The 22921-nt window shown below is 47.7% G+C and overlaps 1 protein-coding gene across 8 annotated transcripts; it reads right to left on the bottom strand.

Moving 5' to 3' along the window:
- Positions 1-1566: 1566 nt before the first annotated feature.
- Positions 1567-9865, bottom strand: SLC35C1 (solute carrier family 35 member C1). 8 transcript variants are annotated; one of them, XM_082682510.1, is made up of 3 exons: positions 9850-9865; positions 7480-8006; positions 1567-3825 (listed from the first exon to the last, which is right to left on the bottom strand). In XM_082682510.1, exons 2-3 carry the CDS (start codon positions 7973-7975, stop codon positions 3266-3268), a joined length of 1056 nt encoding a protein of 351 aa, XP_082538636.1. In that variant the 5' UTR covers positions 7976-8006; positions 9850-9865; the 3' UTR covers positions 1567-3265. The 8 variants fall into 8 exon arrangements, with proteins under 8 accessions (XP_082538636.1, XP_082538639.1, XP_082538632.1 ...); XM_082682513.1 differs by lacking the exon at positions 9850-9865 and adding an exon at positions 9742-9762; XM_082682506.1 differs by lacking the exon at positions 9850-9865 and adding an exon at positions 9670-9733.
- Between the last annotated feature and the right edge of the window lie 13056 nt (positions 9866-22921).

The raw sequence follows: 22921 nt of genomic DNA, 5'->3' as shown, positions 1-22921 counted from the left end.
GTCTCTTCCAAGCACATAGCTAAGATGGATCTTTTTTTTTTTTTTAAAGATTATATTTATTTTTCAGAGAGAGAGAGAGAGCACAAGAGGGGGAGCAGAAGGAAGAGGGAGAAACAAGCTCCCCGCTGAGCAAGGAGTCCCTTGTGGGGCTCAATCCCAGGACCCTGGGATCATGACCTGATCCAAAGTCAGATGCTTAACTGACAGAGCCATCCAGACATCCCACTAAAATGGATCTTTAAGAAAGTTACGGATTCGGGGGTTTGAGAGATATCAGCCAGCTGACATCTTTTGGCGGCTGTGACAGTTCAGAGCTGATTCCAAACGAACAGGGAACCCCATAATAGCGGATTCGTTCTCCTCTCTCCTTGTGCATACAATCTTTAGGAAAGGTTTGAATTTCAGTTCAGGTACAGTTTTTGACCTCAGTTTCTTCTTCTCCTTTTTTAAAAAAAGATTTTATTTATTTGAGGGAGAGTCCTTTTTTAAAAAAAGATTTTATTTATTTGAGGGAGAGTCCGAGAGAGAGAGAGAGAGAGAGAGAGAGAGAGAGATCATGAGCAGGGGAGGGATTAAGGGAAAAGTAGACTCCCGCTGAGCAGGGACCCACCCCTCCCCTGGATGTGGGACTTGATCCCAGGACCCTGAGATCATGACCTGAGCTCAAGGCCGATGCTTAAGTGACTGAGACACCCAGGCACCCTCTGCTTCTTGTTTTTATCCTATTACCTTAACCTTACTTGTTGTTACTGGAAAATTTTGGATGACGTCACAGTGAATGCTCTTTGTAAACTGCCACTTTCCTTTCCAGGGTGTCCCAATCGATCTCTCCAGGATTAGCATCTCCCTCCACTAGCACAGTGTACACCTGATCTTTGGGAAAAGCCCCCAGGCCTCTGAAGCCCAATTGCAAAGTTTAGGCTTGGTGGTATGGGCACTGAACGACACCTAGAAGGACATCCAGCACCCACAAAGGTCTGCACTTGTCAAGGAGCTGGTATACCTCCTCGGAGCACTTAGGAGGCACTGGAACAGATGTTGAAGACATTTATAGGTCCATTATTATTATTTTTTTAGGTAGTGACAGTAGTCTTGCTATCCAACCCACCCTCCTTAGCTCTCCTTGGCCTTGAGTCTGCAAGACCCTTATGAGCATTAATAGCCAGTTAAAGCCTTTGCAATTAGTGGTCTAATTGGCTCATTAGACCATATGGCCTTGATCAAGCCACTCTGGGGAGATCATTGGATCATCATGGCAGCCTCGAACTTTTGGGTGGGGCTACCTCAGGCCACACACCGCAGAAGCAGTAAGAGACTGTCCTCGGCAGCGTGACACTCTCCAGCAAGCCGTGTTCCTTTTCCAGATGGTGTCACCTGCCTGACTTGGGTGGTTGGTAAGCAGGCCACAGGTAACAAGCACATTCCCCTTGGTTGACTGCAAGGGCAATCACGCAGCCACACTGGTTGTTTTGTGGTGGTGTCAGCCTGTCAACAGGCCATGTGGCCACGGGACTGGCCCCTGCAGTTCTTGTGATTACAAGACACCCTTCAGCAATAGCCATCAGAAACTTTGAAAAAATAAAGGTTTATTACTTATAGGATCTGGAAACCACACAGCACACCTGGGGCCACACAGCAAGGTGGTGTTGGGAGGGGACAGGGAGAGAGAATGAGAGCGCACACGCAGGCCTGGGGTTCTGCTTTTATTGGGGGGTCAAGGGTTTTGTGGGCTCCCTCTTTATTGGTGAGTTCAAAATATAGGAGTGGAAATTTAAAGCGAAGGAGGAGAAAAAACAAACAAACAAATGGCCCAAATGATCAGTTACTGAAATCAACCAAGATCTTAAAAACGAAGGGGCCTCTGATGGGGAAAGTGGCCTGGCCCTGTCTCGTGCAGTGGCTGGCGATCTCTGATGTGGCTGCTTCAGCCCTCAGAGCTAAGTCAGGCACTTGCTTTGCAGAAAAGAAAAGACCCCAGCGGTGGGGGTTTACACTACAGTGTCTTACTCCCGTTTCCATTCAGGGCATCAGGCCTTACTCACTTCCTTAGAAACCACCTTGAGTTAGAAGCTCGCCCTCCCCAACCTTTCCCCCGTGACGACTAAAAACAGGAGGGCATTATCCCAAGGAGATGGAACAGAGTGCAACAGAAAGGACAGGGACTGTGAAGGCCGGCATGAGGTCACGGGGCAGGGGTGAGGGGAGGAGAAACTTCTCTCAGCCCTAACCTCAGGGAAGAAACATGGCAGTTTATCTCCTTCATCAGAGCCAGGTTGCAACCCTTGCACAAGAATCAGGATCTGGGAATGGCAAAGCACCGCAGGGGAGCGGGGGTGAGGGGCTCAGAGCCAGGACCCTTGCTCTAGCAGCCCCCTTGGGGATGCAGCTCTGAGAAGGCCAAGCTGGGAGGTCTTACCTGGGCCAGGTGCCCCTCTGGAGGGGAGGAAGGACACTTCTTTGTGTCAGGGATTGGGGTGGGTGTTAATGGCCCTGCTTAACCTCTTCAAGCTGTGTGGCTCCCCTGTGTCCAAAAGCTGGGAACACAGGATACAGATGGTGGGAAAAGGGTGCTTTCATGAGGTACCCCATTCCCAGGCCTCTTCCTAGCAGGCCCTGGGGGGCCCAGGGCCAGGGTCGGGGACAAATGATCCTCTGTGCCCTTCCATGGGGCCTGCTGGGCTGGACGCAGAGAGGAGGGAACACTTGTCAGTTTCCTCCCTCAGCCCTGTTCACACTTTCTTCTAGAGGGCAGCTGATTGGTGGGATCAAAACTCCACTCCTTGTCTTGGGACTCAGAGAGATGAGGTTTCCCCAATCCCTTTAGTTGGTTTGTGGTGGAGTCGCACCCCCATCTCCCCCGGGTGCAAGTGAAGACTTACTGCTGTCCCTAAATGGTTGTGGCCTGTCCCCAACTCCAAAGGTCACGTGGAGGTAGAAAGCCCTGGAAGGGGGACAGGAAGGGGTGCTGCCTCCCTGAAAGTGAGGGTTCTTCCAGAGAACCCAAGTGGCCGTTCCCATGGGGTCCCATCCTCCCTAGAGGAAGACAAAACCCAGAAACAGGGCATGGGGTTGAGATAGGATTGGCCACTTTCTGACATCCCTTGACAACACTGGTTTCATTTTAACCACCAGACTGTGATCAGGTTTGTAAACAATACCCCCTCCAGACCCCCTACTCAGGGTCCAGAGAGATGTCTTCATGGCTATTTGGGCCCTACCCTGGGCCTTTTCCCTGACTGGGCCATCCCGAGGTTCCTGGAGCAGCTCACACCCCCATGCTGCTTTTCTCCTCCTCTTTGGGGCTGGGCTCCTCCTGAATCTTCTTCATCTCCCAGCCCCGGACCCAGGTGTAGGCAGAGGAGCCCCCCAGCACCATCATGTTGCTGGTCCACCAAAGGAAGCTCTTGGTCTCCTCGTAGTAGAGCACCGCCAGCACCGTCTGGGCACAGGCTTTGGCTGTGCCCGACACATTATGGGTCAGGGGGCTGGTGAACTTGATCTGTAGACCGGTTACGTAGCCGATGGCAAAGCCGAACAGGCCGCCCAGGGTCATCATGCCCCAGAAGTGGGCGCTGCCCAGCTGGGAAAAGTCGCGGAGGGCCTGCAGCTCCCCCAGCAGCAGAAGCAGGGGCAGGAAGAGGACGCAGGCATTGACATTGTTGTAGAAGGTCAGGCGCCAGATGCTGCCATCCACGGCCGGGAGCACCTTCTTGGTGTAGATGGCGTTGAGTGAGACACAGAGGCTGGCCAGCACGCCGAAGAGGGTGCCCGTCCAAGACAGGGTACCCTCTGCCCCCTCCTGGTCCACACCAAGCCAGAAGCCACCTGCGAGGGGAGGTAGAGGGGAGGGTCAAGGGGGATGAGGTCAGGGAGGAAGAAGGACAGAGAATTTTGCCACTGGAGTTCACAGAGTGTAATGCAGTCCTCACCCTCCCATCCCTCCCTGCCCTGTCTGCAACAGAGGCGTCCAAACGCTCGAATACATGCAAAGCACCATACGAGGGCTGGGAAGTGGCCCAGGACACGAATGCTTTCTCGGGAGCTTCCATTCTAGCAGAGCGGGAAGACATTAAAACGATTCATTTCCCAATTATTTCTTTAATTACAATTGTAATGAGGGCCATAAAACAGTGCAGTGTGCTCTGAGAACCCATAATCCACGACTGTGCTGGCTTGAGGCATCTGGAAAGTTACGTTGGAAATGAGCTCCAAAGGGTTGAGCACTTCGTGGTTAAGGTGACTTGGGGCAAGTGACTTTAGGTCCCAGAGTCTCGGCTTCCTTGTCTGTAGAATGGGAGCCTGTAATGAGTTTGAGTCACTTGTGGCCCGAGGTCTTTGGGGACAGTCCACTCTTTTGGACACTCGGTCTGTGTTACCTCCTGCTCACAGAGCCTCCATGGCTCCCCATTGCCCCCCAAGACTGCACTCTTCCATCTGGCACATTGGCCTTCCTGGACCTTTGCCTGTCTCTGTCCCATGATTGTCCCAAGTTGTCTCTCTCATTTTCCTGCTTCTCACACTGGGACGCAGTGTTCTTGTTTGTGTCCTGCACCAGAAACGCCTTCATCCTTCTTTCTGGGGGATTCTACTCAAGCATCAAGGTCAAAGCCACCCCTCCAGGGAGTAAGTCTTTCTTAATACCAGACCTCCCTTTGGCCTCTTCCTGCCTGGGCTTCCCTGCCAAGACCCCTTGCCTGTCCTGAGCTGTTAGGCCTCTGCCCTTGGGAACGACTATACCATCTCTTTAGCGAGACCCCACCTTCTGGGGAGGCAGGGGCTGAATTCTGGTGTCAGAGAGATTTGGGCTCTAATTGGGTTCTGCTGTTGAGAGGCTGGGTGGCCTGAGGAAAGTCGGCTAAAGTTTCCTAAGCTCCCATTTCCTTCATCTGGAGAGACCTGAGTCATTTTCTTGACCCCCTCCTCCAACCAAACTACTTCCCACTTGCAACCAGAATGATCGTCCTCAAGTACAGATAGATCTGCTTAAAGCCCTTCCTCGCCTACAACCCTCAGGAAACCTTCCAGACTCACTTAATTTGGGCAGCCTCCTGTCTGGGGAGTCCCACTCTGGTCCAAACAGGAAGAAATGCATGGGTACTTTTTTTCTGTCTAGAACATTCTCTCCTCACCCCTTCCTTATACCTATCTAGTCCTTCCTCCAGAACGCCTGCTTGGATCACCCCATTCCCGACACCGTCCTCCTTTCCACCCCCACTGGGTTCTCTTCTCCACCCCAATCACAGCCTCACCCCTGCAGCAGAACTCACGGCCAGGCATCACCACCATGCCCGTCCACCTTTGCCAGATTCGTATCCCCAAAGTTTGGCATGATCTCTGGCATGTGCCCGGCTGTCAGTTAGTGTTTGTTGACTGACTGAGTGACCACAGGAATGGAGGTTGTTCCAGAGGTGGCTTTGAGGGCTGAAGGAGATCAGGCGTCTACTACAGTGTCGGCCCTCATGTGCGGTACTCTCTTTCTTGGCAAACAGCTATCTGTACACCTGCTCCAGGGGTGTGGAGGGTTGCCCAGAGCACCTGCCATCCGCCTGCTTGCTACTTTCCGAGTCCAGGAGGGACACCTACCACAAGTTTCTGCATCCTAGAGGGGCTCGCACTTTAAGGGGGAGCCCAGCCGAGAGGGGGCCAAGTCTGGGGCCCGCAGGAAGCACCAGCTGACCCAGCTCGGCCTCATCGGTATGACCAGTGAATATGACCTTTCTTAGGAGCTATCAGGTCATCAGCTACTTTGATTACTTTTAGGACCTGGGCCCAATTTCCCTAGCGATTCACCTTTCTGTATGCAAATTTCCTTCCCATCCCAGATTCCCCACACCCCATACCCCACCTCCTGAGGTCTGTGGGCTCAACTGGAGATTCCTGGGGCATTCCAGAACTCTGCATCAGCTCTGGAGGGACCGGCTTTGCAGAGCAGGGGGAGTGCAGGCAACTGATACTCTGCCAGGGGCCTCAGCAGCTCCTTCTGCTCTAACCCCAGCCTTCTCCCCTCTCCCATCTTGGGGCTGGACAGAGGAGTCTGAGACCCAGCAGCTGCTCCATGAGGGTGACATTTTCTAGGACGGGTGGTAGGGGAGGGGCCCTCAGCCTGGGACTCTGAGATGCCAGCAAAGAATATGTAGGTCAATCAACACGAACTTTACGGCACTAGGAAAAACAGGTTAGAAGAAAAGGTGACATTCCTGGATGACAGATCACTGGGCGGATTCTGAGGGAAGTGGGTGCTCCTTTACCCAGAATGCTGCAAAAAACCATTTTGTGATCATGAAAACATTCTATCATCTGTGCCATCCAATACAGTAGCCACTGGCCACATGAGGCTACTGGGCACTTGAAATGTGGCTACAGAATCAGGTTATAACACCTGCAACTAAAGAACTGAATTTTATGTATTTATTTAAAAAGATTTTTATTTATTTATTTGGCAGAGATCACAAGTAGGCAGAGAGGCAGGCAGAGAGTGAGGGGGAAGCAGGCTCCCCACTGAGCAGAGAGCCCTATGCGGAGCTTGATCCCAGGACCCTGAGATCATGACCTGAGCAGAGGCTTAACCCGCTGAGCTACCCTGGTGCCTCCCTGAAGAACTGAATTTTAAAAATGTCACTGCATTTGAATAAACTTTGAAATAGACACATGTGGTCAGTGGCTAGTGTGCTGGCTAGTGCAGCTGCAATCCTAGGGCACAAGAACAGAGCAGAGGGGTTAAAAACATAGGCCTGGGAGTCTGGCCAGTCTGGGTTTATGCCCCTGCCTGGCTACTTCCTTGCTGTATGGCCTTGGACAAGTAACTTAACCTCTCTGAGCTTCAGTTTCCTTGTTGGTCTGGAGTTGATGAGGGTGATGTTACCACTCAGGGAACCTCTGGGGAACACAGGAGATGCTCTGTGAGAATGATCAGCACAATGTCCCCATCAATAATTCTTCCTTTCTCAGGGCCAAGTGTCAAAAGACAGCTAAGACCTCTCAAAGCTTATGGTTTTCTACTCTCCTAGCCATTACTACAAGCCTGCAAGGTCAGAGGGTGATGGTATATTTAGTGCAAGATGTATTCTCCTCTGGAAATAGCACTGGGTGGGGGAGTCAGGGCACTTGAACCCTTGAGAAGCAACACAGTGGTCAAGCATAGGGAGTCAGACTGCTTGAGGTCAGATCCCAGCTCTGCCGCTTATTAGCTGTGTGATCTTCAACAGATTACTGGACTTCTCTCTACCTTGGTTTTTTCCCTCACCCTGTGTGATGTAGATTATAATCCCATCTCATTGTTATGAGGGGCCCACGTTGGGCCCCTAAATTGCTGGGCGACCTCAGGAAGCTTATTCTCTCTGGGCCCCAGGCTCTTCTTCACATGACTCTGGGCAAGGGAACGGGGACAGATAAAGTCCAAAGATGCTTGGCAGGGTTGCTCTTTGGGGTTTTGGTCCCCTGTGCCCCCCTCCCTCCCCGTGGCCCTCGCTGGCTACTCACCAATGATGACTCCGCAAGTGAGCAAGGCATAGAAGGAGGTGGTCTGCTTGAGCAGCAAGTAGGAAAGCAGCACGTTGAAGACGGTGGTAAGTGAGCGGCCCACATTGTAGAAGGCCACCCCGACATACTTGAGGCACAGGTTGTTGAACGTGATCATGCCGATGAAGACCACGGACAGGGGCAGGACACTGCGGGCCACCCTGAGGTCCAGGCGCAGGGAGGGAAAGTCCATGGTGCCGGGGCAGAGCGTGGCCAGGGTGCTGAGGCTCTTGCACAGCACCGTGGTCACCAGGCACTGGTAGAAGGTGACGAAGATGGGGGTGTCCAGCTGTAGGGAAGGGCTGTCCAGCAGGTACTTGTTAAGGAACACCATGGAGATAGAGGTGGCCCAGTAGAGTGACACCACCAGGGCGATCTGCAGTGCCCGCAGCAGGAAGGGCTTCTCCTTGCTGGCCTCTGCCTCGCCCGAGGGGTCGGAGGTCCCCATCAGTGCCATGTGCAGGATCCGGGACCGCTTCAGAGGGGCCCTGTTCATGATAGCAGAGGAATTGGGTCACCCTACCGCCAGAACTAGAGTACTGGGCAGTCCACTCCTGCCTGCTATCTGCCAGCCACAGCCCTCAACTGTCACATGGGGGGGTGGCCTAGAGGCCTCCCCATCCAGAGGTTGTTTTGGGGAGCCCCACAACCTGCTCCCACTCTGAGGGGGCGCATGAGACAAGACACGGGGAGGGGTGAGGAATGGGCTAAGGTTAGAAGACTTGTCAGGAGAGAAGGGCCTTGTGCCTGGTAGGGATGTGTCTCAGGAAGAAGGGTAGGGAGAGGGAAGAAGAAGGGGAGAAGGAGGAAGGCAGGGCGAAGGTGCTGAAAAAGGGCGGAGGACAGCCTGGGGGGAGAGAGGGAGTCTTGGGCATGTGCAGGGAGAAAGGGGAGGCATGCAGGAAGCTGAATGGAAGGAGGGCGTGCGGGGGCGCTGGGAAAGAGGGGTGCAGGGAAGGTGAGAGGCGCTCAAGGCGGGGTCTGAAGGACGCAGGAGGAGGCCGGGTCGGCCCAAGCCCGCAGCGGGAAGCCCTCCACAGCCCCAGCTCCCGTTCAGCCGCGGAGCCTCCGGACATCCGAGGCCGCGCTCCCCCGCGAGGCGGGCCCAGGACTCATTTCCTGACACGCCCCCGACCCCTCCTTAAAGGGCCCGCACGCCTGGCGTCACCCTTAAAGCCACAGCCCGCGAGAATCAGCCTTCAGAGTCAGGCTTGCGTGTGGGCCCCCAACCGCCTCTCCGCTTCTGCGCGCTCCTAGCTCGGGGATGGTGGGGGACGATCGGCTTCCACAGAAGGTTCCTATAGGTGCTTGAGCCTCGACCACCTTCCTGAAAGCCCTCCCCCAACCCCAGCTCCGTCTCCACCAGAAGCTAACCCCGACTCCGCTCACCTGCAGGTCCGCCGCCCCCTCCCCCATCCCGGGCACGACAGCACCCCCAGAGCCTCGGCAGCGCCTCGCGTCCCTGGGCGCCTAGACAACCCCTACCAGCTCCCTCTATTAGCCCTAGCTCACTCTTTCCCTTGTCGCATTCCATTCCTTTCCCTTACTGTCACTTACCCCATCCCTCTTCCAAACCAGAGGACCGCCCCCACCCCAACCCCGTGGCGCTCCCAGAGGCCGGAGGCCACAATACCCTTTCAGGACACTTCAATCAGTCTGCGCGATCTCTCCGCCCCTCCCCCCCCCAATCTGAGAACAGCCTTATGCGAGCCTCGAGGCAACACACCCCCCGGCTCCATCCTCCTTCTAACAAACCCTTTCTTCAAGAGAGGCCCAGCCGCCAGCTCGGGCCCAAGGGCAGGCGTTCCCGGGCCTCCGTGGGGACCCGGCGCTCACCTCCTCTAAGGCACTGGCCTCCCGCCGGCGCTACTGAGAGCTGCACCTGCAGCGCCACACCTGCAGCACCGCGCCTAGGGCGCTCCCGCTGGAGAAGACTTCCTGCTCCCCGCCCCGGGCGCGGGCGCCCAGCCAACCTCTCCCGCCTGCTCCCCATGTGGGCCCCGCAGGTGGTGGCGGGACGACCCGGGCCCCAGCCTGACCTTGGCCCCGGGCTGTCCAGCCAGTCGTGGGAGCACGGGTCCTTCTGTTTCTAAGCCCACCCGAGGCCCAGTACCCTTGCCCGGCGCGCCCGGGATACCCCACTCCAATTACCGCCGCTTCCACGTCCCGGGACCCGGCTTCATCCCTGGCCTGCTGCGCGCCCCGCGCCCCGCCTGCGCTTACCGGAGGGCGCGCGGGAACCGCTTCCTGCTCGTAGTAAGCGGAGGGTTCTCTGCCCTCCTCCAGGATCCGGGCCTGGGAAGTCTGCACCAGCCCGGGTCGGTCACTCACCAGGCAGCCTGGAGGGCCGACTTCTCCCTGGTTCTTCCTCTAGCACCAGTGTTGGGCGGCTCACCTCAGAGTTCTCTTTGTTGTAAAAAGGAGGGGGCTGGCAGGACAATTCCAGGGGGTTCCAACGTCCTTGCTCATTACTCTGGCTGGTTTGGTTGAACGTAGGGACTACCATCTGTTTGTAGTATTTCAAACACCATTTAATTAGTACCATTTAATTTACAGGTGAGATGTCTTAGATCTGCTTTAAAATACTCAGAATACTCACCAGAGAACGAGGGAGACGTGGATAGATAAGTAAAACAAGATAGGCAAAATGCTGATAATTTTATAAGAGTCATTTTACTTTTGTGTACATTTGAAAATTTCCATAAGAGGGTAAAACCTATGGGGTACATTTAAAGTCTCACGTGCTAACTGATAAACCCTGGGCCCAGTTTAACACAGTCCTTGGTGGGCTAGGCAGAACCGGAGGGGTTACAGGGAAATAAGCACCATCGCAAGCCCCAAGGCAGGTGCAGAAGCCCCAGAGTGAGCGCTGCCCCAGGCCTACCCTCTTCCAAGATCAGGCCTCTGGCCCTTACTCTCTGGGACCTGCACTACGCCCCCTTCCTCCAGAGCTGGAACTTCCTGGTTCCTAGTTTTGGGCTGGTCTCCTGGTGAAGATTGCCATCTGGTTAACTTGTCACCTTGGGGATCAAGTTTCTGGGGTGGAAGGACTAAAAGGGACTGGTCATCAGAATCTTACTTGAAGAGTCTCATTCCAGGGCCAAACTTTGAAGGCTGTGGGCTTCAGTTTGTTAAGAGCAAATCAATACCTCTTTGCTCTTCTATGTCCCTATGACAAATAATTTAATGACAAACAGGGCAAACTTGTCTGCAAGAGGCCCTGGTTTCCTGGAAGGGCCCTTCTCCTTGGCACATTTAACAGAATTAATTCATCTGATGAATGTGCTGCCACTTTGAGCCCCTAGGGAAGAGACGCAGGCTGTATATAGGACAGACGCTCTTCACGGAGAGAGAGCAAGGGCAGTCCCTGCTGGATATGTGGGGCACAGCCTGGGGTCTCCAAATGTCTCCCTGTCTCCAATCTCTCTCCTTACATTTTACCTGAAATTCCACCGTTAGCCTCAGTCTCCTGCATTGAGGTGGTAATAGGCCAGTAGGACAAGTTTCCCAGACTCCGATCCTTTTTGCTCCTCATGAGGGAAAGGGAAGAGGGGTGTGTTTTTTAGGGGGCCCAAGTCCCTGGGAAGTACACTCTTTGCACCATTGATTTGCTTTCTATTTTTTCTTAAGGATTCTTAATTGTCGAAACCATTCATCAGGGATGAGGTTTTAGGTCTTGTCAAGAGTCATAACCCAGTGTGTGAACTTGGTGTGAGGCAGACCATAAGATCATCAGCGTGGCAGGCGGAATGCTGTAATAATCCAGGAAGGAGGGCCCCTTAAGGGAGGAGTTCTTGCCTTGGCTGGGAGCCACTGATGACCTCAGAAGGCAATCTCTTCCAGACAGAGTGACCGGAACTAACCTCCCAGGTATAGGGGACAGTGGATCTGTATCAGTAGGGCCTGAGAGTTTCTGGGAACACACAGATGTCAACTATCTCACCCCTGAGTTCAACAAGGACTCATAAGCCTATTTTGTGGTGGTGGACACTATGAGTTGTCTACCAAAATTCATTCTCCCATTTGACTCAGATAACTGGACGGCAGCCGATCATGTGGTTGCCCAGCCAGAGACTACATTTCTCAGCCTCCCTTGTGGGGAGGTGAACCATGTGACTTAACGGATGGTAAAAGGAGGTGACACATGCTACTTTCCAGGTCTGAGCCCTATGACTTCCGGTGTGTGCTCTTCCATGCTCTTGTCTCCCTTCCCCATAACGTCGGACCCGAATATGTCTATAGCCCAGCTGTGACCATGCAAGCAAGGTGAATGGCTTGGGGGTTCTGGGAGCAATATGATGGAAAAAGCCAGGGTCCCTGATTGTGTGGAGCAGAGACACATTCACCAGCGTGGACTGCCTACACTGAAACTGTTAAACGAGAGGGAGATCAGCTTATGTTCCTTATGCACCTGTGTGGTTACAAAGGGATCTCTGTTACAGCAGTTTTACCTTTAGCCACATACCCACTGTAGTCTGTATTCCTTTATTTTTACATACATATTCTATAGGCAAAATTGAGAAGACATGACATAATTATAATGATCTCTGACTCTCTCTTGCTCTCTCTCAGTTTATTATCCCTCCCTCCATCCATCCATTCATCCATCCTGTCCTTATCCGGAACCCAGCACATACCTGCCATAGTGGTTGCTCAGTACCTATTTGTGGAATGAATGGAAGTCAGACCACCAGAAGAAGTGCTTGAAAATCAAGGCCATTTTAAGACCTTAATTGTTCCTAAGCCCTGAAAGTGGATGAGGCTCCTCATGTATCCTATATGTAATTCAAAATTAAAAATTAATCCTAAACTGTAAAATAAATGTAAGCAGAGCAAAAAGTATTGTGATTTTTCCTTTTTAAAAAATTTTAAAATTTAAACTCAATTTAGTTAACATGTAGTGTCTTATTGGTTTCAGGGGTAGAATTTAGTGATTCGTCAGTTGTATGTAACACCCAGTGTTCATTACATCACGTGCCCTCCTTAATACCCATCCTCGAATTACCCCCCTCCTCCCTCCCCTCCAGCCACTCTGTTTGCTCACTGTGGTTAACAGTCTCTTATGGTTTGCTTCCCTTTCTGTTTTTATCTTATTTTTCCTTTCATTCCCCTATGTTCATCTATTTTGTTTCTTAAATTCCATACTGGAGTGAAATCATATAATAATTGTGTTTCTCTGACTTATTATTTCTTTTAACTTTTTTTTTTAAAAGATTTTATTCATTTACTTGACAGAGAGAGATCACAAGTAGGCAGAGAGGCAGGTAGAGAGAGAGAGAGGAGGAAGCAGGCTCCCCGGTGAGCAGAAAACCCGATGCGGGGCTCCATCCCAGGACCCTGGGATTATGACCTAAGCTGAGGGCAGAGGCTTTAACCCACTGAGCCACCCAGGCGCCCCTCTCTGATTTATTTTGCTTAGCATAATACCTCTTAGTTCCATTCACATTGTTGCAAATGGTAAAATTTCATTCCTTCTGAGGGCTGAGTAATATTCCCCTATATATACATAAAACATCTTTGTTATCCGTTCATCTGTCAGTGGACATCTGGGCTCCTTCCATATCTGATTTTTCTTATGAAGATTGGGATTTTTATTGAAAATAATATAATCTTTCCAGAAAAAAAATATAACTTTCCTTTGCTGGTATTTGATGTAGAGGAGCTGGCAAACTTTTTCAGTAGATGACCAGAGAGTAAAAATTTTAGACTCTGTGATCCATACAATCTCTGTAGCAGCTGCTCAACACTGCTGTCGTAGTGTTGTAAATAAATGGGTGCGGCTGTGTTTCAATAAAACTTTACTTACAAAGATAAGCCATGGACCAGATGTGGTTTACTGCCTGTAGTTTGCTGACCCCATTTTACCCTATATTAATTTCTCCTTTTTTCCTAGTAATGTCACCCATATTTTATTTGTATGTCGTGTTTCCCCCTAAGAATACCTACTTTTCAGAGTCCTTGTTGCTGGAAAGTAGCATGTATCACCTCCTTTTACCAGCCATTAAGTCACATGGTTCACCTCCCCACAAGGAAGGCTGGATACTTTTAGCCAGTGAGTCATAAATTGAGGATTTCTGGGAAAGCTTTTCTTTTTGGATATAAATACAGTCTTTGCTGCTTCTTTTTCTTATATGTTCTCTGTGTGTGAGTGTGTGTTTAAGATTTTGTTTATTTGTGAGAGAGAGAGGGAAAGCACAGAGGGAGAGTGACAGGGAGAAGCAGACTCCCCGCTGGACAGAGAACCCCACGCGGGCCTCCATCCCAGGACCCTGAGATCATGACCTGAGCCAGAGGCAGATGCTTAACCCACTGAGCCACCCAGGTGCCCCAGTGCTCCATGTGTTCTGTCTTTAATGCACACCTGAGTTCTGGAAGGGCAGCAGCTATCTTGTCACCATGAGACAAAAGCTCTGAGGAGGAAAGCTAAGGGTGGCAGATCAGAAGCACAGAGATGAGCTGTCCTCACAGCCCTTGGCTGCCTGTTCCTTATTGTAGAAGATGAACAAACCACCGCTATCAACGCGAGCTGTTGCAGCGCCGTGCCCCGTCTTTGGCAGGCAACCCTAGTCCCAATTGCGATAGTGCTCTAATATGTAATTCATTGTTGCTGGAACTCATGCGTAAGGTTCCGGGAAGGCTTGGGATTGGCTGGTACTGGGTCTGAGCCAACAATGTAGGGGACACAAATATCAGGGAGTAAAGCCAACCTGCAGAGCTGACGGTGCGGTGGAGAAGTCCGAAGACAGAGCCCATTTGCTGGAGAAGCATGAGGAGCAGAAGAGCCAGTATCAGGATAGGCGAATCCCAAATCTTGAGGGTGCATGGCCAGGGATGAGGGCTTGTCAGCAAAAAAGAGGTCCTCACATGGGAAAAAAGCAGGAAAACTGCAGAGGATTAGTGAAGAGCTAGCTGTTCTTTAACAAAAACTGTCTGTTCTGGCTTCTGGAAATTATCTAGCTTTGGACTGTGCTGGCCTTCTTGTTTTTTGTGAGATCTAGAGCAGTCAAAAGTGTTGCTCTCCAAAGCCCCTGTAATAGGCATCTGTGTAATCTACCAGCAGGCTTGCAGTCTCCCCCAGATTAGGAGTTTATCTGTGGGGATTGAGAATCATGGTCGGTCCCTTTGTTTTATATGCAACACGTCAGTCCTTGCAATGCTGTTATTAAGGGCTGTCTCATTATCACCCCTATTTTACAGATGAGGAAACTGAGACCCAGAGATGTTGATTCACTAGCCCAAGGCCACCCAGGGAGGACGTGAGAATCAGATCTGAACCCAGACCAGTCTGATGGCTGAGCTCAAGTTCGTCCTGCTGCATGAACTCAGCTCATCCTGAGCCCAGGTTTTCCGGTCGGTGTCCTGGATTCCTGGGCCTAGGGAGTGACCCTGGTCTCAAAGGTAAAAGGCTCTGGTTCTCACTTTAGCGACAGGGGAGAGCTTGTTGAAGCGAAATGGAATTTACTGGCTCAGGTCATTGGAAAGTCCAGGGAGAGTCCTGGCTTTAAGTGAAGCTTGACCTAGCAGCTCAAAAATGTCATCAGATAGATCCTGGTCTGGGCCCTTCTCGAAGTATTGGCTTGTTCTCAGGCTCCCTGTGATGGCAAAATGGTTTTAAGCCTTCCAGAGCTTATAGCATTCAGAGTTTTTTTTTTTTTTTTAAGATTATTTATGTATTTATTTATTTGACAGAGAGACTGACAGAGCATAAGCAGGGGGGACAGTAGGGAGAAAGAGGGAGAAGCAGACTCCCCAGGGAGCAGGGAACCCGAAGTAGGGCTCCATCCTAGGACCCTGGGATCATGACCTGAGCCAAAGGCAGACACTTAAAGACTGAGGCACCCAAGTGCCCCTATTTGTCTGTGTTTAAGTAGACTATTTTTAAAAATGATTTTCTCAGGTGTCCTAAACAGACTATTTTTAAGAGCAGTTTAAGGTTCACAGCAAAACCGAGCAAAAGGTACAGAGATTTCCCATTTCCCCCCGACATTCAGGTATTCTAGTTCAGTGGGGAAAAAAGAATTCACCATCTCTCAGAAGCCGTGAGGTTAACTCTGAGTGGTCTGGCTCATGTCGTCTAATGACTCTTGACTAATCACTGCTGTCAGTGGAGCGAACCCAGACTCTGGCTGAAGCCCGGCATCGCAGGCTCCAGCCCTTGGCCCCGCAGAGGTGGTGTGAGGGTGGGGAGAGATGGCTCTGGAACTGAAATTTGGGCGGTATTGTCTGAAGCAGAGAGATGGATGTGACCAACGTGCGCTGCGGGGCGCCAGGACTGGACGGGGGCAGGGCATCGGGAAGGTTGCCCGGATCTCTTCCCTCCTCCGCTCCTGTGGTTCCGCTTTGTTCAGGGCTCTCCCACACTCACCCCAAACCTGGCTAAGTTCTTCTCCTGCAGGACTCAGTGCAGACCTGACCTCCACAGAGGACCTTCCAGTTAAGGAATATCCCCTTGATACGCACTCCTGCTGTTCCCCTCTGTCGCCGAGATGCGAAGAGACATACACTACAGGCAATGATTCTCTTTTTGAGGAAGAACGTCCAGATCTCACTTTAGAAGTGCACCCACCTCCTCTGGCTTTTGCAGTCTTGGGGGGGTGGGGAGTCAATCAGTTCACAAGCTTGCTTTCCTCCAGCCAAAGGGTACACAACACAGGCCAGGCCAGTGAACCCGTTGATTTTTCATTTGAAATGGAGCCTGGCACAGAAATAGCCGCTGCCACCACGAGACCTAACATTGGTTACCCGGGATGGATGGTAGCGGCCACCGCCGAAAGCCTGGTTTCCTGCCCCAGAGCCTCCCTGCCCGCTGTTCCTTCCCAACCCCGTGCTGCTTTTCCCTCGGTTCTGCAAGCCACTCTGCAGTCTTCCAAGTCCCTCTTTATACACGTTGGCTGGAGTCCGTCTCTGTTGCTTGCAGTCAGAGAACCCTGAGCGCTAGTGTGGGCATTTCCTTCTGTCCAAGAAGAGGGGTCAGGGTAGGAACCAGCCAGCTCCAGGGAATAAATCTCGTTTCTATAACCCCATTTCTCCCCCAAGTGCTGGGGGTTCCAAGAGCAGGGTAGGGAAAGGAAAAGGGCAGGACAGCAGGAAGTGTAGACTAGATGTGTCAACACTGGCGTGTTTGCAGAAGGCTGCTGCAGGCGGATGCAGACAAGGGTGGTTTCTTTCTTTGGGTTTTTGTGCTCAACCCAGAAGGGGGTACACAGCAGTGGTGAAGTGGGCCCATGTGGCTACCTTGGAATTTGAAATTGGTTTATTCAGCAAACATCTTCTGAATGGTCTTTGTGTAGGAGCCCTGGCTTGGGCCCCTCCCCTCTGTTGGGCTCACTTTTCATTCCCATAGGATTTATGGGACAACTTAGGCTGGTATGCCAGTGGCACACATTGGGGCCGGGATGCACCACGTCTATCCCGCACACCGCACTTGAACAGGTGACTTCTCTCTCTCCAACCAGACTCTCTTGTTTCCACGGTACCCTGGTGCCTTGCACAGAGCTCGGCATGTGGTGGCTTTTGATAAAGGTTTGTTGCTGGGCTGTAGAGCTGTTTCCGGCATGTTGGCAAGCCAAGTGCCCTGACGATTTTCTGTAAGAGACATCCCAGCCCAGATGAGAACTGTGGTAACTCAGCATGCACCCAGGTTCCCTTCCCGCATTCTGACTCAGCCAGGCTCTCCTCTCCCATCTGGGCTTCAGTCTCTGGAAGGCCGACTAGTTGAATGCTTATTTCAGGGTGGTTCCTGAGATCTGGGAGACCGTGCGCTATCTATGTTCCTATGATTAGGAGACAGACATCATATGGAACCAGTGTAATTACATCAGGAATGCAAACAAGGCGGGTCATTTGAATTTATTATGAATATCCAAACATTTTCAAATATAGGTAAACATTCTGGAAGAAACTCAAACTGAAAAATCTTCTATTATGCTTTATATATTGAATTTATCTCAATCAGTACATGAATACACATATATGTGTTATTCTAAGGTAAAATAATACAATGATGAGTGATAATTGGAAGATGTTAATTTTAGGCTCAAAATAATTGCTACGTTTCAAATATTTAAATAAATAAAAAATAGACTGATAGGAAAATAGACTCATATGCATGTTAAGAGACAATGTGTTAGCTAGGTAACTTTAGGAACTTTTCATTCTTTTGGAACCAGTAAATGTTTGTACAAATTTAAATAAGAGTTGTAGGCAGAATAATAGAGTTTCAATTATCTTTTATAATTCCAATCTTTATGGAATTGTTTGGCAGAATAGCATTTTTAACAGTAAATAAAGTAACTTCTAAGAACTGTATTTAATTTGTAGCTATTTAATTTCATTTAGACTATTAATCTTTCAAGAAAATGTCAATTTGGGAATTATTCATGTTTTGTGGGATCGATTAAAATAAAAATGGCTGTTTTGCCATCTCAGAATTTTACAAGAAACATTCTACTATCAAGTGCAAGAAAATCGGTGATAAGTTGATTTCCATTCACACATGATAAAGAATATAAAAAGTATGAAGGAAAGGGAAGGTGGTTAAAAATAAGGAGCTCTCCCCCGTATAAATACAAATATTTTGCTCTTCCCTTAAAGCTCAGTTGAAAGCGAGAGACTACTTCGTGTAGCAAATGTGCAGAAAGTTCCTTCTGGTCATCAGTGAACTGATATCTGTCCCTATCATTTTGTTTTTTTCCAGAATTTTCCAGAACACAAATGAAATCATAGCATAAATAGCCTTTTGTGCCTGACTTCCACTTAGCATAATGCTTATACCATGTTGTTTGCATCAACACTTTGACTGTGTGCCGTAATTTGATTGTACAGTCATGTTGTGGACTTCTGGGTCGTCTCCAGTTTGGAGGGGGTTATCCTTCCACCATAAATAATAATAATTTATTATATTTATAATAAATAATATAAAGCTGATTTCTGCAGCATTATCTTAAATCTTAAAGTCAGGCACTGTGAACCCTCCAATTCTGACTCCCGTTTAAACAACGTTTGACTAGCCTATATCCTTTATTTTCTCATATAAATTTGAGAATTAGCTTGCCAATTTCTTTTTTTTTTTTAAATTAACATATAATGTACTATTGGTTTCAGAGATAAGGTCTATGATTTAACAGTCCCAGGGCTCATTACATCACATGACTTCCTTAATGGCCATCACCCAGCTACCCAGTCTCTTATGGTTTGTCTCCCTCTCTGGTTTCATCTTATTTTTTTCCTCTTTGCCCCTATGATCCTCTGTTTCATTTCTTAAATTCCACATATCAGTGAGGTCATATGATAGTCGTCTTTTTCTGATTGAGTTATTTCATGTAGCATAATTACCCTCTAATTCCATCCATGTCATTGCAAATGGCAAGATTTCATTTTTTGATGGCTTTGTAATATTCCAGTGCGTGTTTGTGTGTGTACCACATCTTCTTTATACATTCATCTGTCGATGGACATCTGGACTCTTTCCATAGTTTGGCTATTGTGGACATTGCTGCTACAAACATCTGGGTGCAGATGCCCCGGCGGATCACTACACTTTTATCTTTAGGGTAAATACCCAGTAGTGCAATTGCTGGGTTGTAGGGTAGCTCTATTTTCAACTTTTTGAGGATCCTCCTTTCTGTTTTCCAGAGTGGCTGCACCAGCTTGCATTCCTACCAACAGTGTAGGAGGGCTCCCCTTTCTCTGCATTCTTGCCAACACCTGTCGTTTCCTGACTTGCTAATTTTACCCGTTCTGACTGGTGTGAGGTGGTATCTCTCTCTGTGGTTTTGATTTGTATTTCCCTGATACTGAGTGATTGGAGTGCTTTTTCGAGTTGGCCATTTGGATGTCTTCTTTGCAGTAATGTCTGTTCATGTTTTCTGCCCATTTCTTGATTGGATTATTTGTTCTTTGGGTGTTGAATTTGGGAAGTTATTTATAGATCTTGGATATTAGCCCTTTATCTGTGATGTCATTGGCAAATATCTTCTCCCATTCCGTAGGTTGCCTTTTAGTTTTGTTGGTTGTTTCCTTTGCTGTGTAGAAGCTTTTTATCTTGATGAAATCCCAATGGTTCAGTTTTACTTTTGTTTCCCTTGACTTTAGAGGCATGTCTTGGAAAAAGTTGCATGTCTTGGAAAAAGTTGCTTTGTCCACAGTTGACAGGTTAGTGCCTGTGTTCTCCCCTAGGATTTTGATGAATTCCTATCTCACATTTAGGTCTTTCATCCATTTTGAGTCTATTTTTGTGTATGGTGTAGAAATGGTCCAGTTTCATTCTTCTGCATGTAGCTGTCCAATTTTCCCAATGCCATTTGTTGAAGAGACTGTCTTTTTTTCCATTGGATATTCTTTCCTGTTTTGTCAAGGATTAGTTGTTCATAGAGATGAAAGTCCATTTCTGGGTTCTCAGTTCTGTTCCTTTGATTTATTGTCTGATTTTATGCTAGGGCCATACTGTCTTGATGATTATAGCTTTGTAATAAAGCTTGAAGTCTGGAATTGTGATATCCTCAGCTTTGGTTTTCTTTTTCAACCTTCCTTTGGCTATTTGCAGTCTTTTCTTGTTCCATACAAATTTTAGGATTAGTTGTTCCCATTCTGTAGAAAAAGTTGATGGTATTTTGATAGGGAATGCATTGAATGTGTAGATTGCTCTAGGTAGCATAGACGTTTTAACAATATTTGTTCTTCCAATCCATGAGCATGGAACTCTTTTCCATTTCTTTGTGTCTTTCTCAGTTTCTTTCATGAGTGTTCTGTAGTATTCTGAGCATGGATACTTTGCCTCTTTGGTTAGGTTTATTCCTAGGTATCTTACAGTTTTGTATGCAGTTGTAAATGGGATCGACTCCTTAATTTCTCTTTCTTCTGTCTTATTGTTTGTGTATGGAAATGCAACCGATTTCTGTGCATTGATTTTATATCCTGCCACTTTTCTGAATTTCTGTGTGAGCTCTAGCAATTTTAGGGTGGGGTATTTTGGGTTTTCCACATAGAGTATCATGTCATCTAGAAAGAGTGAGTTTGACTTCAGCTTGCCAATTTCTACAAAAAAAATTGCTGGGATTTTATTCAGATTATATTCAATCCATAGATCTATTTGGGGTGAACTGACATCTTAACAATTCTAAGTCTTTTGGTCCATGAATATCATATATCTTCTCATTTATTTAGGTCTTGTTCTCATCACTGTTTTATCATTTTTAGCATAGAGGCCTTGCACATGTTTTGTTAAATTTATCTCTGATTGTTTCAGGTTTTCTTTTACTATTATAAATGGTACTTTAAAAAATATCAATTTTTGCTTATTTATTTCTGTATATAGAACACAATTGATTTTTGAATATTGATCTTGTATTCTGCAACCTTGCTTAACTCACTTATAAGTTTTAATAGCTTTTAAAAATAGAATTATTGAGATATAAATCACACACTGTACCATTTATGCACTTAGAGTGTACAATTCAGTGGTTTTTAATATATTCAAAGGGTTGTGCAACCATCACCATGATCATTTTAGACTATTTTTATCACCCCAACAAGAGTCCCCCTTAACAGTCACTCCTCATTTCCCCCAACTCTCTCAGTTCTAAGCAGACAAAATCTGCTTTCTGTCTGTATTGACCTGTCAATTCTGGGCATTTCATATAAATGGATTCATACAATATGTGGCCTTTTGTGATTGGCTTCTTTTATTGAACATAATGTTTTCAAAGTTTATTCATTTTGTAGCATGTATCAGTACTTCATTTTCTTTTTTATGGCTGTGCATTAATCAGAATTCCCCAGAGAAACAGAATCAATAGGAGATATATATATATATATATATATATATATATATATATATACACACACACATACATACATACACATACATCTATGTATGTGTGTGTGTGTGGTGTGTGTGTCAGTATGTATATATGTATGTATATGTATATTTGGGTGTGTGTGAGAGTATGTATGTATGTATACGATATATCTATATCTATGGAAGGAGACTTATTATGAGGAATTGGTTCATTATGGAGGCTGAGACATCTCATGATTTGCCATCTGCTGGCTGGTGACCCAGAAAAGCTGGTGGTGTAATTCAGTCTGAGTGTGAATGTCTGAGAATCAGAGAATCAAAGAAATTAAAGTCTGAAGGTGGAAGATGACTGGAAATGTACAGTATGGAGATTCTTAAAAGAATTTAAAATACCATAAAATCCAGTAAATCACTACTGGTTGTTTACCCAAAGAAAACAAAAATGCTAATTCAAAAAGATGTATGCACCCTTATGTTCGTTGCTGCATTATTTATAATAGTTGTGTTATGGAAGTGACCTAAGTGTCCGTCAGTAGTTCAATGGATATAAAAGATGTAACACACACACACACACACACACACACACACACACACACAACACAGGAATATTACTTAGCCATTATTTTGTAAAATAATGAGATCTTGCCATTTGTGACAACATGTGTGGACCTAGAGGATAAGTGAAATAAGTCAGACAGAGAAAGAGAGATACCATAGGATTTTACATATATGTGGAATCTAAAAAACAAAACAAATGAGCAAACAAACAAACAAACAAACCCATAGTTATGAAGAACAAACTGGTGGTTGCCTGAGGTAGAGGGTTGGGGGATGAACAAAATAGATGAAGGGAATTAAGAGGTACAAATTACCAGTTATATAATAAAGAAGTTACAGAGAGGAAAAGTACAACATAGGAAATATAGTCAATAATATCAGAATAATGTTGTATGGTTATGGATGGTAACCACACTCATCATGGTAAATATTACATAATTTATAGAATTTTCCAATCACTGTGTTGTGCAAATAATCTAACATTATATGACACTATGCTTCAATAACAAAATTTTTTAAAGGGGGGCAAATTCCTCCTTTCTCCATTTTTTGTTGTATGCCCTCAGTGGATTAGATGATGCCCATTCATACTGGGGAGGGTGATCTACTTCACTGACTCTGCCAATTCAAAGGCTAATCTCATCTGGAAACACTCTCACAAAAACAACCAGAAATAATGTCTAATCTGGATATCTTGAGGCCAATTAAATTAAGGTAGAGCTAACCAACAAAGGCTGAATAATATTCCGATGTATGGATATACCACATTTTATTTGTTCACTCATTGTGAATGCACATTATGTTGTTTCTATTTCCTGATATTATAAATAAGGCTTTTATGAATGTTTATGTTCAAGTTTTAAAAAAAGATTTTATTTATTTATTTGACACAGAGAGCAAGAGAGACCACAAGAATGCAGAGAGGCAGGCAGAGAGAGAGGGGGAAATAGGTTCCCCACTGAGCAGAGAGCGTGATGCATGGCTTGAACCCAGGACCCTGAGATCATGACCAGAGCCGAAGGCAGAGGCTTAATCCATTGAGCCACC

The sequence above is a fragment of the Mustela nivalis genome (assembly GCF_964662115.1).
Source record: "Mustela nivalis genome assembly, chromosome: 9".
NCBI classification, from domain to species: Eukaryota; Metazoa; Chordata; class Mammalia; order Carnivora; family Mustelidae; genus Mustela; species Mustela nivalis.
The sequence above is the reverse complement of the archived record's forward strand: the minus strand, read 5'-3'. Positions and strand labels throughout refer to the sequence as shown.

Excerpts from the sequence above, each read along its gene's own strand:
- SLC35C1 (XM_082682506.1), bottom strand. The coding sequence starts at position 9,701 with ATGAAGCCGGGTCCCGGGACGTGGAAGCGGCG. Across the intron at positions 8,007-9,669 it reads CCCGGGACGTGGAAGCGGCG|GGCCCCTCTGAAGCGGTCCC; the intron begins GTAATTGGAGTG and ends TATCATGAACAG. Across the intron at positions 3,826-7,479 it reads CACTTGCGGAGTCATCATTG|GTGGCTTCTGGCTTGGTGTG; the intron begins GTGAGTAGCCAG and ends CTCCCCTCGCAG.